Raw genomic sequence first — 17,787 nt, forward strand, 5'->3', positions numbered from 1 at the left:
CAACAAGGACCATACCCCTAATGGGGTTATTATTAGGGGTGTGTATCTTTCCCTCTCACATGATCCAATACGCATCTCAATACATGGTTCATGAATGGATACATAAAAGATTCAACTAACTTTGTGGCGATATGATACAGTCCAGATTTTTTACCTAAATGGATACAATCTAGATATGTATCATTCATTTGGCATTAAAAACTACAAACTAAAATGTTTTTGAACAGAGAAACTCTTCTTTTTTTTCTGATTGCACTTTTTACGTAAAGCAACAAAAAAGAATGACTAAAGGATATAACAGCTTCTAACATTAACGCCTGGTATTTTAGGTCTTTTAAGCTACGTTCACACCAGGTAGATGACACACGCTCAAGACAGCACTAAACGTGTTGTTGAACACTCGTTCACTCCATGGTGTTCACAATGGACAAGCAGGGAGGGGATTCTTTTATTTTTTCTTTTTATTTACAATTGCATGTCTGTCATATAGTGTTGGAAGAGGCCTGGCGCGAAATGTTGACGCGGTGCAAGTCTCGTGAATCTTGCTCCTGGCTTTTTCTTTCACAGCTCTATTCCGATATATGAAAGACTTGGTGTCATAGAATTTTGCTTGGGCACAAACCATAATTATTAATTTCTCCTTCGCGATCAAATTTCAAACAGTTGGCACTTCCGTGAAATTGGATTTGGATTTTAAATGTTTTATTTCAAGCAATCAAAGCAGAAACATATACCCATAGAGGCATACATCAAACATAGAATAATTTGTCATAAAATTGATTGGAAAATATGCATACGCTCACATACACTAATAAATATTTCAGTTATTACGTACTCATAATCACAAATGACCATCCAATCTGTATGTAGAGCCTGAGGCTTGTGGAACCATGGTTGAACTTGAGAGTTTTGAGCACAGAACACCCCATCCCTCACTGTGGATCATCTCCAGCCAGTTGACCCAACTTGGCAGAAGCAAGCTTGTGATTGGACATCTTTGGTTTCCATAAAATGTACATAAAGACACAGTAGAGAGCACAACAGGAAGAGCAACTGACAAAGATAGCCAGAAACTGATTAATTACTTCCTGATCGATTTTATACATTTTTACCAACATAATCTGTAGTTGTAAACTTATAACTGCCATTAGTCTCAGTGCTTGATTGACCTTTTGATACGTATCTGTATCTTTTATATCCCTAGTTATCATGGTCTAAGTATGTTTGTCAGGAGATGGGTCAGGCAAAAGAAGAAAAACTAAAAAAAAAAAGCAACTCAGGAACACAAAGTACTATTTTAATTTAAAAATTAGACTGCTGCATATCTGCTTGCATTTTCCAAGGGACAAGCAACAATAAAAAGTTCAGAGCATTCTGGTTGCTACATATGCCAATTATGGAGCTGTAATCTGCAGTTTTATTGAACAAGATACAGCTGTCTGGAGAAGCAGTGGATCGATTAGACTATTTATGACAGTTTACAAGCCTTAATTGCTGCACCTTTTTGGATTTAATTTGATCTAAACCTACATAATACCTCCGAGGCCATCTCGGCCTTGAGCTTCTCCCAAAAGTTAGAGGTGGACACTGGAAAAGAGAAACGGCCCTTCAAAGAACAAAGTAAAAAAAAGACCAGCATCAAGCAAACACAGCAGCCGCATCTCCCTTTAACAAAGCAAACATAAAAGAAGCAAGAGTGTAAACACTTTACATTCTGACTCTCATTAAAAAACAGACAAGTCTGGCCGCTCCGGAGAGGGGGAGTGCACGTCATGATATATAGAGAAAGGCAAATACCAAGCTGCATGGCATGTTATCAAAGGCATTTCTTCAGTCCAAAGGTCAGGTGATGGTAAAAAGGTTGCTGAGAAACGGAGCTGCTGGACGGGCTTTCATCAGTGGGAGGCAGCTGGAGTCTCCAAAGAGGAAGCGTTTCTCCAGGCTGCATTCTCAGTGGGGCTGCTCCACTATGACATTTCACATCCAGATCTGCCACAGCAATGGCATTTCAGCCACTTTTAAAACAGCCAGAATGGCCTCCTGCACTGCTAAAAATTTTATAGATGGCTCTCATTTATTGTTTACATTTAGTGCTGTGTTTGAGGAGGATTGTATAGGTTATCAATATGAAAGGGACAGCTGAGGACCAATGTGCCATTGATTGGCTCATAGAAATAAACAGGGTATAAATGCACACAGTAACTAAACAACTCAAAACCCAGCAGAGCTCATGATTTGTATGCAAGCAAGCCAGCCAAAATTCCTCTAAGGCACTGAATGCCAGAAGAAAAATACAAAACTTAAAAATGATCATGATTGTTTCTTATCTTCCACTTCTTATGGTTTTAAAAAGTTGGGAACACATGTACGGAAGCAAAGCTAATACCGGATAAACTTGCTTTCACATGTATTCCAGCCGGAGCACATTTTTTCTCCGCTAGGAAACGGGCAGTTTAGTTTTCCTTTGAAGTCTCAGCTGAAATGATTTGTCCCATTTGCTTGGTTAGATTGCAGTCACTGATGGTTGCACAAGCGCAATATACTACAATGTTCAGGCTTTGTTAGATTAAAGACAGCAAAAAGGCCCTGGTAAAAAAATAAAAATAAAATGGAAATAAATATTCATGTGACAGTGTCTTCTGTCAAAAGAAAATGTAAATTGAGCGTGATCATCTCTGGGGCTGAAGATGCTGGATCCCACTGAGTGCATTATGGATGGTGGTACAAATGTAGTTTTTGTTCTTTACTTTTGATTCTATTGTAATTTTGACATAAAAGGAACACCATGAACAGTTTGAGGGACAAAGCAGGTAAAAAGCAAAAATACACTAAAGTTATAGTAAAAAAAAAAAAAATAGAAGTCTTTCATGAGCAAAAGTTGCATATTAAAGATACAAAATAACCAAAATAAGTGAAGTTTATTTTGGTACTACCATACTTTATGTGACATTTTGAAGTTTTAAATATCAAAATAAAGACACAAATTTAGATTTTAGTAAATGACTGTTACTTTTGAGTTTTGCAAAAATGTTTATCTTAGGAAGAAGCTTTTAAAAGAAAAATATAGGAACATACGTTTAAATGTCTTCTTCAAACATCCACTCTGATTAAAATTGTGTTTTGGGTGTTTTTATCACATTTTGTGGCATTGTTCCGATGATGGAAGACACTTATGAATATAATTAAGCTTAAAATTACATTTGTTTCAAATCATAAATCAGAATCAGACAGAAAATTGCTGTTTTAAAAAGACCGTATTCGTGACGTCTAGAAAATACACAATCTCCCTGCTCCGTTCAAGCAGCAAAATCTATGACATACAGGTTGAATTACTCTTTTAGCTATTTGTTGTCAAATCTAACACCTAAGTTCATTTTTCTTTCTTAATTGATTTCTTGTATAATATTCATGATATTTTTGTTTCCTTCTCTCCTCTAACCTTTTTATTTTCCACTTAGGTGTGATTAATTGTTGTGGTTAATTGCATCAGCTGTTTCCTTTCAATAATTTCTCTCTCCTTTACTTAATTTTTCTAGCTGCTTTTTGCCTAAACTTTTTCATGCTTTTTGCCTTCATTTGGATAACTTGCTTCAGTTATCCAGTTTGCTTTTCTTCGTCCTTCCTTTACTAGAACAGAAAAGATAACAAGTAAAAGGTTAATTAAAGAAACATTCTTGCTCTTGAATCGTTTTTTTAATATAGCAAAAATCATTTACATTGTACAATTATTCAGATTAAAAAAGGACGTTTTTTAAAAAGATTTTAATTAAGTTGCTGGAGTTGCAATAATAGTAAAGAAAAAAATATTGCACAGAAACCTCCCAGATTCATGGTAAAGGGGTCATCATTACATGTGACCTTATTTCTGAAATGAGTTCAGCGTCCGTGGCTCTGCATTTTGTCATTTGATTAGGGAGATAACACGAGCTTTCAGCATTCATAACACTGTGGCCTTCAGCGTGTGTTCTTCACATCAGAGAGGTTTTCGAGTTTTATTTCTCCTGAAATGTAATTTTAAACACAGGCAAGAGAAAGATAAAAATCTTAGTGCAAATGAATAGTGTGCTAGTCTGTGAGTATTTCTCACAGTCAAGGACAAACATTGATACCAAACTTTGTATTTATTTCACAATTGTGAATGCAAAATGCAAAAGCAACTCACACATCTACAGTGATGAGACTCCACGTCTGCCATATATGATTTACATTTAGTGGTTGAACAATCAGTTGACATGTAGCTCTGGGATTTCAGTGCTTAATGAGTGGTACTTCACACATGCATTTTGCCAGAGTTATCCTGAGCACAAGACCACTGTCAAAATGTCATTGGATTTCAATTTAACTACCAACTTAATCACAAGGGAAACATCCCATGCAGAGAGAATGGATGCTTAAATGAAATCTTTCTGTTTTATTAGGACATATTGGCACACAGACAACACAAAATGCTACAAACACGCAGCTTTGCAGCTGTCAGGGTGATTATTATTGCCGTTTTCTTATAATTACATTTATAATTCTGGAGGAAAGCCTCTCCAAAACCATGCGACTGTCTGTGGCATTTACAGAGTAAGTTGGAGATCATTAGGAATTTAATTAAGAGAAATGCTAATGTTCAGAAGAGATTTTTTGAGCTTAAATATCCCACAAACATTAAGTAAAATTTTTTATTTATTATTTTTTTATTTATTAAACCCAAGCAGGATGCTAATATTAATGATCTAATCTACAGTATGGCCGCTGAAAATCTTAAAAAAGAAAGTGATTGACGTAGCCCACACAAACCACAGGCTGGCTGTAAATCCACAGCTTTCGCAGTGACTCAGAGAAGGAGGGCAGAGAGGAACAGTCACACAGCTTTTGAGGAACAATTAAGTTATGGAAGTCAGCGTGCGCCATCAACTTCCTGGGTCTACATCCCACACTGAGAGCAGGCTGATAATAACATATTGAAGACATATTTTCAGCCCAGTGTGAATGTAAACAGTGCAGCCGCTCTTTATTTGGAAATTTCAAATAAAACACACAGCTTTTACGTCCAACTTATGTTTTAAAATGTAAAAAGTCATCTCTATCTCCTCTTCTTTGTAAACCATCTTCCAGGCAATAAATAACACGGTAGCTACTTCTCAGCTTATTGACTAAAGTCTCCTCCTCCCCACTTTGACATTTGCTTATCCTCGCTGTATCCACCAGTATTGACGTTTGCGCTATCTGGACATCTTCCTAAGCTGTTCTGTCATTTGTCACCCCTTAAATAAAACCAAGGAGAGCGAGGCTGTTAGTGATAGAACGTAACGGTACAAGCCAATCTTTTTTCCTACAAATGTAAGAGGAAAAATTCAGAACTTTCAGCTGATTAATTTCCCGCTTTGTATGTGTAATAAATTGAAAGAGCAAGCACATTTCTATTTCTGCGACTAGGAAAAAAAAAAAACATCTTTCTTGCATCCTCCATCATGAATTCACTCATAAATGCGGTCAATTTAGTGCAAATTTACTGAAAGCAAGCTCCTGGTTTAACACCTTTTAAACTAATGCATTTGAAGAGCCCACTTTACAAGCTCTTCTGTCAAAAGCTACTATTTTCCCCAACTTACCCTTAAACTCTCAGCTTCTGCGATACAAACTGGTGAGATCAACACATTCGCATTAGAGCTGTTGTTCATAAAACACTTTACGAGCGACTTTCACAATTTGTCCTCTGCCAGCTTGATATTTGCAGAACAGTAAATGCTGCACTTCCTCTACATGCATCTCTGCAAACACAGTCTGGTGCAGATTTTCTCCCCATGAGGTGGAAGAAGGATTCTTCCTCTTCTCCCTCCCTCTTTCTAACCATAGCCTCCCTCAACCTATCTCCTGCAGTGAGGCTATTATTGCAGCTAATTATCTACAAATAGGCCCAATATGACAAACACAGCCTTGTTCCAGAGCTAGCTAAGCACAGGAATCACTCTGAGCATGGATAAACAAATGAAAGGAAGCCAGGGAGGGAAAGACATTTAGAAAATATTACAAAGAAAAGCAATATTTTTTCAAAAAAAGATATGTGATAAAACCCAAAGTGGAATAATATGAGAGATGCTGTGAAGCAAAACAAAAAAGGTACAGAGTAGTAGGAAGCAGGTGGGTGAAGAAAGGCTCTGACGTCAAAAAGGAGAGAGACAGCATAGATGGCACTAACACAGGGAAATGATCTTGTCTGTGCCTTGTGTGATGGTTGTTGCCACTGGCAACTGTCCTGCAGTGCACAGGCCATATCCACTTAGCTCCCAGCATGCCTCAGGATCAGGGCAGCTCAAGGGTCTGTGGCTGTCTGTCTCATTTCCATAGGGGAACTCAGTTACCAGGCAAGCACGGAGGGCTATAACGCATGAATGGGTGCTTGATTAGATCCTCACCTTTGATACATATGAATATTTATCACTGTTGAATAAATACACATTACTCTCCTTTCATCTGGATCATACGGAGAGCTCTTCTTCTCCTCCTCTTCTCTTAATTTTTTCCTATGAATATGTCACAGTAGTCTTCAGGCTCCTGACAAGTGACAAGCACTCAAGATAATCCCTTTATTGTTGCTGAAAGGCAGCGAACAACACTTACTTTAAGTTTCATAAAGCTCATCGTGCTTTTGTCTTGTTTTTCATTCGGAATGGTGATAACAGCTCTGAGACACCTCAAGGAAATGAATCGAAGGGACAGCAATCACCTTGGCACACTGAAAAATGTGTTTGCTGTAAAAGATTACTGTTTGGCTGCACAGTTGAAGCTGCAGATGTGACGCAGGTGTTAAGACAAACTGAAATCACACAGCTTCTCCTGTTTTATCTGCCCATATACAGAAAATGAGCATGGTCATACCCGCTCTTTTTTTTTTTACCTTTCAGAGCAGAGTAGAGGATGTTTGAGGGTGACTTATACTTACATCGCTAACTCCAGCCTCCACAATCTTCAGGCCTGTCTCCTTTTCCAGCTGCAGCTTCTGCTGGACTGCAATGGGAGACAAAAGCAGAGGAGGTATGAGAGAAGGATGAACAATGGATGACAGGGCAGCAGATTCATGTGCTCCTGAGGCAGAACAAGAGGTCAGTGAAACTGAGACGGATGCAGCGGATCTGAGTCAGATCTCAGGCTGCTCATGGAAAGTGTGCATCCCACGTATATTCATCTTTTCAAATATCTGTCATCACTTTATTCTCTTCAGATAATAAAGGCAACTTTGAATGCTAATTTTTGCACTTCAGGTTCATTTTAGGTCTGTAAGAGACCTAGTATGGATATTAGAGAACTGTGAATGAGCTGCAGGAACCTAAGAATCTCAGAAGCTGCTAAGCCACAAAAGCCCTGGCTGAGATTTAAGTCTAACACAATACAAAAACTCTTCATCCCAAGCAGATTGATACTTCTAAAGACATTTTCCAGTGAATGATCATGGACTTTCCTATCTTATTGTAGAAATAAAGTAGGCAGCCCTTCAGTAGATAACAGGATTCCAGAACAGCTATTTTGGACTTGAGTATTAAGATGTTTTAAGTTCAAAATAATCACATCAGTAACTCATATTGATAAGTAATAAAATTACAACAATTTTTTTATACAATAAACTTCTTTAGTTTTTACTTTAATATAGATGCTAAATGAAGGTTAAGTTTGGAGCGGAAATGATTTGTTGCATATTTGCATCAATAGGTGATTAGGGGTTAAATCCAATTTTACTATAAAACCTCAATTTTGTAGAAACTTAATTCATTTTAAATCAAATCATTTTTGAAGCACCAGCTGACAACAAAGATTGTCCTGAAAGAAAAATTGTAAAAGGGACACTTAGTTCAATTTTTCCTTACTGGAATGTCAAAGTATTGAATTAGATTTGATCAAAAGCTTTATGTTCCTGCAACAATTATAAATATTGCATCCAATTTATTACAGTAATTATTACAAAATATTTACTACTGCGAGTGGTTGGTAGGTCAGCTTAGCACAATATGTAAGTATGAATCAGTTATTTTGCAATAATTTGTGGAATAAAGCTCCGGAGGATTAATTTATGTCAAACTAAGAATAAAGTTTTAGAACCTCCACATGCTAATTCCTGTTGTGTTAGATAACCTTATATTGAGCCTGTTGAAAAAAATTCAAATCTAACCACAAGTGTCTGAATAGAGAGTTTGAGAGTTAGCACTAAAGCAGATGACAGACTGTCACAACAAAACCTGCTTAAAAATCAATGAAAAATCCAAAATATATCACTTTGAATGCACTTATTGAGCACAAGGGCCCTGACTTGCGCAAGATTAGCAGATACAGTTCCTGTACATTTATGGCACACAATACTTAAGCTCCAGCCTTTGTTCTTCTAGTAATTAATACAACACCCACATCAGATCCTCAAATCTTCTGATCTAATCAAATATGGCATCCTATTTCCAACGCTTTGTTCACAAAGGATATTGTCATGCAAATCAAACTAAAATTGGGCCGATGCTGAATATCCATCGCTCAAGATCACAGTGCTGCCGACTTTTCCCTCCTCACTGTGCTTATCCTGCCTTCCGCACTTTAATGGAAACATTCATTTTGCCAAACAAAATCAAAGCGGCCTTAATAGATTACACCAATTTATAGACTGAAAAGGAAAAAAAAATCATTTTAATTAAGTCTGTTTGCATCTGAATGTGATTGGTAATGTAGAAAAGGAAAAAAAAAAAGAGTTGAAGGGAGAGCAGGTCCTTTAAATCCCATCTCCCCAGATGAAGGCTATGCAAATGACCCTGAAGAGCTGAACCCCACCTCACACTCCAAATTCGGCGGTGGGCCTGTTTAATTAGTATTTTAATCTACCCCGATGATTCCACTCAGTCCACAATGCATGCAAAATTCTATCTAATTAACTACGCTACTTTTAGTATAATCATCCATCTCCCTGGCTCTTCCTCTGTCGCCTTTTCTCTTCCTGGTTATTAAGGATCCTGCAAACATTGATCATCCTATCATCCCATCAACACGGCAGCAAAAGGGACAACTTCTATTTTGGGTAGTCACCAAGGGGTGTCTGTCTAAAGGGAGCAAAATGAAAACAGGAAGTTGGAGAAGGCAAGTGTGCATTTAAAATCTCCACAGTGGTGAAGAAAGGAAGACAACGAAGACATTCCACTGTCAGTGAGGGGAAAATTTGAGTGTACGCTCACACCCCTGCATTTAGTCGCTCGCTACCAGTACCTGCCCAGGTCTGGTGCTGTTCAGGAGGGGGTAATGAGCGAGGTAATTGGGCCCATCTGGGTGAGGGGCATAGGTAGTGGAAGAAGCTGCTAAAAGGTCATACAACACCTTTGGTCCTAACAAGGACCCTTCTTGGGTCACAGTGCATCATGAGTCAAACTAGCTTAGCCAAGAAATCAAAACACATCATCAGGAGCTCAGGTTTGATTGACAGCCTGACAGGAACCATTTCATGAAGAAGCTAAAGATGCTTAAAGGTCAGCTGGGAAACAAAGGTAAAACGTCAAATCAGCCCAAAGGAAAAGACAGTCCCACAACAACCTCTTTAAATGTAAATACATTGTACTTTCCAAGCTCATTAGCTGGTGACGAGATGGTTTTGGGTGCAGTTGCAATAGATTGCTTATCCTCTCACTGGTTGTACAGATAACAGCCTACAGCATTTCTTCTCGGTCACCTCTTCAATTAACCTCCCACAGGAGCTTGACTCTGTCTCTCTTTTTCTTTTCAAAGACCTACACATTCGGTTTTTATAGGTTTCAAATTAGAGACCAAATACTCCTGACAGGCTGTGGAAAAGAGATGTCAGGTCTCATTTCAGAGCAGCTCCTCCATCTGTTTTAATAGGCACTGTCTGAGGCTATCTAGTCTAATTTTTACTGGTGAGATCTGATCCCCTGTGCCAGTTTGATCCTTTTGGTTGATAAATCGGATTTAAAAAAAGGCGGAGAAAAGAGACACAGAAGGTTTTTAGGGTGAACTGAAATGAAAAAGGAACATGTTTTATCTGAAAGAATAAAAACTTGACTTGAAGGAGGTTTACTCTCAATCAATATGTTTTTTTTTTTTAACAATAGGAGTTTCAAACTGAGAACTAATTCTCAACTTTCGAGGTTTTTAAAATTTCAGACATCAACTCTGTGAACCTTTTATTATTATTTCTTTTTCTGTTTTGCCTCTGCTGCACATTCAAACTTACTTTCTTTATACCTGAGGCTCAAAAAAGGTTTTTGGATATTCCTTCTGAGTGAATAACATTTGTTTCTTCCTCCATATAGAATTTAGAAGGAGATACAAAAGGACAAAATAAAATAATAAATAAACGTTTCACAATGTAAATCTGCTTTTTGCTGTAGAAACTCACTTTCACCACACAAATCAGACACAGAAATTGCATGTTTATTCTTGAACATATATGACTAAAGTGTTTTTTTTTAAGTTTGACAAAAATAAAGAATAAAATAAAATAAGCCAGTAGCCTTCGTCTAATTTATTTGAATTGCCAGTGAAGTAATTTACAAACTTTGAGAAACACACAACTGTTCCACAGAGTGCTGGAAGTGCAGAGCGAAGCTTTAATTTAAAGCCTAATCAATGTTGCCGTTAGGCTGAGGAGCAGAAGAATACTTCAGAAACTCTTCAGGGATTTGTTGAAGAAAAGGAAAAGGCCATTTCAATCAACGAAGTAAAGGATGATTGAGAGTATTCCTTGATGTGCGTGTTAATGAAGAGCAATATAGAATAAAAAGAAAAAAAATGCCATTTAGGTTTAGTTTTTATGTGACATTTAAGTAGCTGTGTTGCACTTACAGCAAAAGGAAACTGAAATTTGATTAAAACTTACTATTGCGTAAATTCAGCATCACCTGTTTTAATTTTTGAACATCGCTCAGCATCGGATATAGTTTTCTCTCCTACCAAACTATATACAGTTGTTGAAAAAAAACCCGCATATTATCCTCTGATTGATCTTTTAATATTCAATAACATCCCAATCCATTTCACCTATCTGCTTCCTTTCCCTTCTGTTCCTCAGGCCCTCTACGTTCAAAACGTCCATCACTCCATCCTTCACTCCAACCAAACAAAATGAAGGCGTTTATTGCGGAGGAGGTCTGACGCCGCTCTACTGCCGTTAGCCCTATCAGCGGGCAATCACACCGATATTAAAGTTGCCATTTTGCTCATCACTTTCCTCTTGCACATATGACGGCTGTCTCGACCTATCGGAGGCAGCGATTGCGGGGTGGAATGGAGGAAGGTGAAGGCAAAGAGAAGGAGCTGATCTCACTGACAGATATGATGCACGGGAACCAATTTTTCAGTCAAAATCTATGGCGAGGAACAAAACAGTAATATTCTTTTATAGCTCAGAGTATGAAGAGATGTTACCTAGACTTTGGAGCAGGAGCATATTTATTACAGGTATAATGTAAACACATAGGGTAAGCCCTTCAGACGTGACATATGCCTGCTGATTTTTATCAAAATGGAATTCGGTGCAGAGATATAGCCATCGCTTTTGCAAAAATTAATATCTCCAACTCATGCATGAGATAAAAAATGAGAAGAAACCATTTGAAATCATATTTCTTACTTGTGGCACTTTGAATGCATATGTGCTACGAGTAAAAAAAAAAAGAGAAAATTCCAGGGGAAGTCAATGTTCTATTGGATGAAGATCACAAACCAATTATTTGGAGGATTAATAGAAACAAAATTGAAGCATAAGCTCTTTGCCAACCAGGGGCATTTAACTTTACCATTTAGTAAATTTAACATGAGGTCATTAAATCTCCCAGACCATTAAAAACGTTTTTAAAATCAACAAAAGTTGGCATTTTGAAATCTTAACTGGAGGCCCTGAAATACTTAACTGTGGCACAACATCAAATGTGTCCAGCTCTATTTATTCTGTGCATTTGTCTGCAGATTAGTGCTGCAATACATAAATTAATAAATCCACCTAAATTACATACTTACTAATACCTCCTTTTTTCCCAATAGTTTTTCCAACTGTTTTGCTTCATGCTAAGCTGCCATTTGTTAGACACATTATGTTTTAATGGATAATATCAGACTTCTGATAAAACAACTTGACTGAAATTGGAGGTGCTGAGTGTCTTAAGCTGCTCTAATCACTTTAAAGTCTTTAAAACCGAATGATTCCCAGTATTGGGAGCTGATTGATCTGCAACATGTGTTTTCTACAGAGTGAAGCAAAGTCAAATCTAAGCTATTTTAAGTCATGAACACACTTTTCTCATCAACTTTACAGTTGAAGGAAAATCAGATGAGCTTTGGAGGTTTAATATACAGAGGAAATTAAAGATAAAATGCTTTCATAAAGCGACATTATCTTTCAGAGTTGTAGCAAAGAAATTAGCACATAAAGGTGATTTTTAAAGGATATTTTTTATCTAAATGAAATGTCTTAAAGTTTATGTCATATTGCAGAAATTGGTATAGAGAAAGATAAAGATTATAAAAGTTATCTGGGTCTTTTTTCTAATGATAACCAATATGTTCCTTTAAAACCTAGACACAAACAACTCAACAACTTTTACATTTTTCAGAACCGGAACTGATGTCTGTGATGTCCAGCTTAAACTGTAATATGATTTGTGCAACATTAAGTTGATTCAAGATTTTAATTGTTGGCAGATGTGCAATAGGTTTTACCATATGGGACAGATGAAATTACTATCCGCACAGCAAACGTAAGAAAAAAAAAAGAAATGATAAAAAAACATGAACCTAAAAATAGAAAAAGGAAGCTAAAATAGTAAAAATTAATAACATACACCAATAAATCATAAATAAAGTAAATAAAAATGTTAAAGTAATTGAAAAGCAAATACAATTTAAACATTGTATGTGTGCACATGACCGGTCCAGCACATGTGGCAAGCAGTATCTGAGCTATCCAGCCGTACAGTTTTGAGCCAGATACCAGCTCGGTCGAGGAAAACGAAGATGTACATGGGTCTAATCGCTTACAAGTGGATCTATCGTAATGAAGCAGAACAGGGAGCCTACTCATTATAGCTACGACATCACACCTACAAATGTTTTAAAACTGCATGTTTTAGTCTGCTCCTGATTCACAATGATTTAAATAAAGAAATACTCAGAAATGCTAGTTTAAGCTTCATTTTTTATTATATGTCCTTCATCATCAGAAAACTGCCACAAAAACATGCGAAAAACCCCAAAAACACAATTTTCATTGAAACACAGACACATTTAAATGTGACTTAACACCTGAGGAGAAAGTCTACATTTTTAACGGGCCAAATGTTCATAAACTAACATAAACACATGCCAGGGACATTAGGCACAAATTTCCAATCAGCAGTGCCAACCATAAAAGCCACTCAAACGTCACATGGTAGAACCATGCTGCTCACATCAGGGTTTCTGGCTGACTTGCTGTTTATTCATCCTTATCGATCAGTTCCTGTGGATAAAACAGAGCTCCCCAACACACCAAATGCTGCCATACAGCCTGAATCCACACACCAGGAACTGTTACCAAAACAGCAAATTAACTCTGTTACAAAACATATTTTCTTTTTGGTTTACAGGAAATGCAAAGAAAGAAACATGATCCAAAAACCAGGTAAAAGTGTGATTCCCGCATCTGTGACTGACCTCAATAAGCATGGGCTTTAGATGCAGATGCTTTCAAATGCCTTCTATGCACCTTCGCTTTTCAGTTGGAACACACATGACAGTTATAATTGCTTCCTCCCTTATTAGAAACCCTTTCAATGCTGGATGAATAATCCACCTACGCTAGTCCTCACCTGCTGTTCTTGAGCCCACACAGCACACAAACACTACCCGCACACACATAAATAATATCTGTTTCTTTGCTGGATTGTTGATTAATAGATTGTGGCTGCTCTGACACTGTGTGGAAAAGGCATTTTGCCTCTGATAGGTGCTGACACCAATTCTTCACGGACTGCAGGAGACCAGGGAACAGAAGCGGCGCTTTGCAAGGGACTCGATGGCAGACACCTCCAGATGTGGGGAGAAAAAAACCCACGGATGTCACCACGCGTTCCCGCCAGGGACGCGCTCCCATCGTTTACGCTCCCTTTCAGAGATGACAATCTGCAGATGTGTGACATATGCAGACCAAATCGTATCTGACAGTCACTCAAAAAGAACGGATAGATTTATGGATTACAGCAAGCCGAGAAGTAGACGACAAACATCAGAAGAAATGGAACAAACATCCAAAGTACATAAACTTGAAAAATTCTTGCTAATGAAACGCCACATAAATCTATAATAGATGCAGAAATCTTTACTTGGCTACTGACATCTATTTGGTGTGCCTGTATGATGCTGTAAATTCAAACGAAATGCATCACTAAGAGGTTTCTTGGGGTAAAATTTACATTAAAATGATTTATTTTTGCTTAACACTTACAGATATAATCATTTGTAAGTGTTTCCCACCATAAAGCAAGCCTACTAGAAAAATGCTCATGGAAGAAAGGGATGGTGAAGCTGACACAAACTCGGTTGCATACATGAACACATTCCGTCTCTGCTTCCCCACCGAGGGGACTCTGACAGAGGAAGCCCTACCTGTCACTGTTGTAGCAATTATCCTGCAGCCTTTCTCCATGGACCGTCTCCTGCAGGTCTCCACATTACTAACCACATCACTGAGCCCAAACACACACATACTCACACACTGGGTGTGAGCTGACACACAGGACAGCACACCCGTGAGTACAACTACTACACATATCCGCAACCAGAAGCGCACTTTTCATCCCCGATTCACTCTCCACAAGCTAATGGCTTGAGCAAATCAAAATTATGTGTTGGTGCACACATCCTGCTCAAGCCTGGAGAAAAACACATATTTGGGTGTTCACGCAAGCGTGTATAAATTTCAGCTTTCTGCAACTCACGTGTTGTCATAAAAGAGGGCTAACATTTCTATAAATATACAAGATAAAAACCTGGAAAAAAAAGGAATCAATATGCAAAGCATCTTCGGAGATGTGACGAGCCATGACTATGAGAGCAGGATATGAGCTCCAGCGACTCAAGAGGTAAGGAGGAAACTGTGATGCTGCAGGAAGGTTGGATCAGTTTGATGCTGGTTGACCAGAGATCCAGTTTCTGTGGCAGTTTGACTGTGAAGGGTGATTTCAGAGAAAGGAAAAAAAAAAAACCAATGTGACCTCATTACCGTAGATTTGTTCCGACTGTCATTAGGAATCATAAACGCCATCAATCAAGTCAGGAATAAGAGGAGCGGATGGGTTAGAGTTAGCAGGGCCAGATGGGGGTGCTTGCCTGATGATAATCAAGTGCATTTGATCTGAAAAACAAGATCTATCTTCAACAAATCTGTAAATACACATGGAGTTTACGTACACATTCAGTTTTGGCCCAAGGAAATAATTTTATGTTTGCAAAGTAGGTTAATTACCACCACAACTGTGACACATTAAATACTTAACATGGTTAAACAACTTCACGCTGAGCTCTGAAGGAGAAAAAAAATAATTTCAAAATAAAAGAAAATGCCACAGTAAGGTAGATTTATTTATTTATTTATTTGTTATTAGAAACACTTAATAGAAACACTTCATCCATGTCACTGCTTCTGCATTAAAGAGAATGAGCAGTTTTTTTTTTTTAAAGTGCACCAAGAAACAGCACCTTCTGGTGCCATAGATCTTTGCTCCAGCGAGCTGGTCTAATGTGAGCAAGTGATAAAGATCACTGCAAGTGACAAAATGCACTGTTTTAATGCCAAATGTTGGTAGGCTATTGCACATTTCATGCCCTATTTTTCTCTCTTTCAAGCTCACCTTTACAGCAGAACAATCTCTAAACGGGCAGGAAACTTACATTGTGCAGATCTAGGTTTGGATTTATGGGCTGTTTCAATGAACTATGTATGAACGTACTGTACAATATTGGTTCTTTTACTTTAAAAGGAAGTTTATTTCTTAGTATGTTGGAGCTATCAGCAATAACCACAGTAAGGAAGTTTCTTTTTTGAGGAAAAGTTGCAAGTTTTACTATTTTAACCATGATCAAATCCTACAATATACAAATTCACAACCTGCTCTTATTGCTAATTTAGCACACGTGATCTTTTTGGACCATATGTTAACTTAGCTAACATTTTACAACACCACAGGAGATCATTATGATGAATATATTCAAGACGGAATTATAAAATGATGTTCTCTTGTTCATAGGGTCTGAAAACTACATGTTTAAATGAGTGATGTGTGAACAGTGCAGACAAACAGCCCATCTGGCTCTGCATGATAACACCGTAATGTGTCCAATTACAGTAATATCTGCAAACATCAGGTCCACAAAGGAGAAATAATGCTCTAAAGGGCGTTCATTTATATGCCATCCTATAATCACGGATAAAAGATAAAAGTAAAAAAAAAAAAAACGGAGAAAAAGTCAGGACTTCGCCAAAATAAAGTCTTTAAATAAAAAAAAGTCAACATTTTATGAGAATCGTTTCTATCACAAACTTATGAAATATGCCATTATTGTGGTAAGACCCTGGTTTCATGAGTGCTTTAAGAGATAGGTATAAAGTTAGTGAAGAAAACTTTTGCTTACGTTTAAAATGTATGGGTTTTTCTGTGTAACTTTGCAAAATCAGTGAATTTGTCAAATTAAAGGTGGAAATATTGACTGAAACATGTGAAACACTGAAAAATGTACCAAACATTGATTAACAATAGAATATCAACTTGTTATGTTGGAGCACTGCTTACATATTTGCTTTAAATGAGGGAATCGAAGGTGTTTCCAGCTAGCAGAGGCGAATGCCAAAGCTGACAAGTTTGTCGCGAGTGGCCTTCAAGTAAATCCCTCCTACCCAGCCTACAGATGTTAGTGGACATCTTCCCTCAGAGGGTGGATAAAGAGAGTTGCGTCCTCTCTCCGCCTCTGTAAATCCTCCTGGCAGCTCCTCGGGTCGCAGTGTTAATCTGGCTGCGTTGTATACCAGTGTGCAGCTGGAAACAGTGGGTGCAGAAATGAAAGTGTAACGCAACAGTCTCCTGCAGGTGTCAAAATGAGAAATATGACATTTCTCTTTTGAGATTTTATTAGCACCGATATCATTTTGCATTCAGCCTGTCTGGTGTGTCATTGGACTCTTTTATGATTATTTTGCTTCAAGACAAAGTGAGATAATCATTATTATAAGCTGAAAGCAAGAACAGCTGTGTCTCCAGAGAAACACCTCGAATTGGGCTCAGGATACGGTGCAATTGGAAAATCAAAAACACAAACTTTGATTTGTCCATTCTGAATTGATCATATTACTGCGGGGCTCCTTTAACAATTGCTTTTAAAATCGAGGCAGCAGTTTAGATTCACAGCGTGATGATTAAATCTATGCACCACAGAAACATTGACTTACAGCTTTTTTTTTTTCTTCTTTTTCTCCTTGGAAGATTAATTTCCTAAATATTTTTCGAGTCTCTCTCTGCTCCTCCTGTGGCTGAACTCTAAGTAGTCAGTAGGAGAAAGACAAGCCTGTGTAAGCACGCCTCCCTGTCTTTTTAAGGACACCTGTTGGGCTGCATGGCTCATCTCCCCCTCATTTAGCAGTCTGCCTTGACTCCGTGGGGCTGATTACCAGGAAGAGCTGATTCCAGTTGCACTGCTTATCAGTCTAATTAGAGCCCCTGGCAGGTGACTTTAAGAAAAATGTGCTGAAGATGTTGAGGCACTGCAATTTGAACAGGCATGCTAGCTGCA

At 37.9% G+C, this 17,787-nt stretch overlaps 1 protein-coding gene across 1 annotated transcript in view; it reads right to left on the reverse strand.

The window, feature by feature from the left end:
- The window catches only part of ptprn2 (protein tyrosine phosphatase, receptor type N2), a 121,434-nt gene that overhangs the window by 43,454 nt on the left and 60,193 nt on the right, over window positions 1-17,787 (reverse strand). The window contains exon 11 of the mRNA XM_020712453.2: window positions 6,932-6,996. Coding sequence (XP_020568112.1) covers window positions 6,932-6,996 — 65 coding nt within the window. The remainder of the gene's footprint in view (window positions 1-6,931; window positions 6,997-17,787) is intronic.

The sequence above is a fragment of the Oryzias latipes genome, chromosome 20, assembly GCF_002234675.1.
Source record: "Oryzias latipes chromosome 20, ASM223467v1".
Classification (NCBI taxonomy): Eukaryota; Metazoa; Chordata; class Actinopteri; order Beloniformes; family Adrianichthyidae; genus Oryzias; species Oryzias latipes.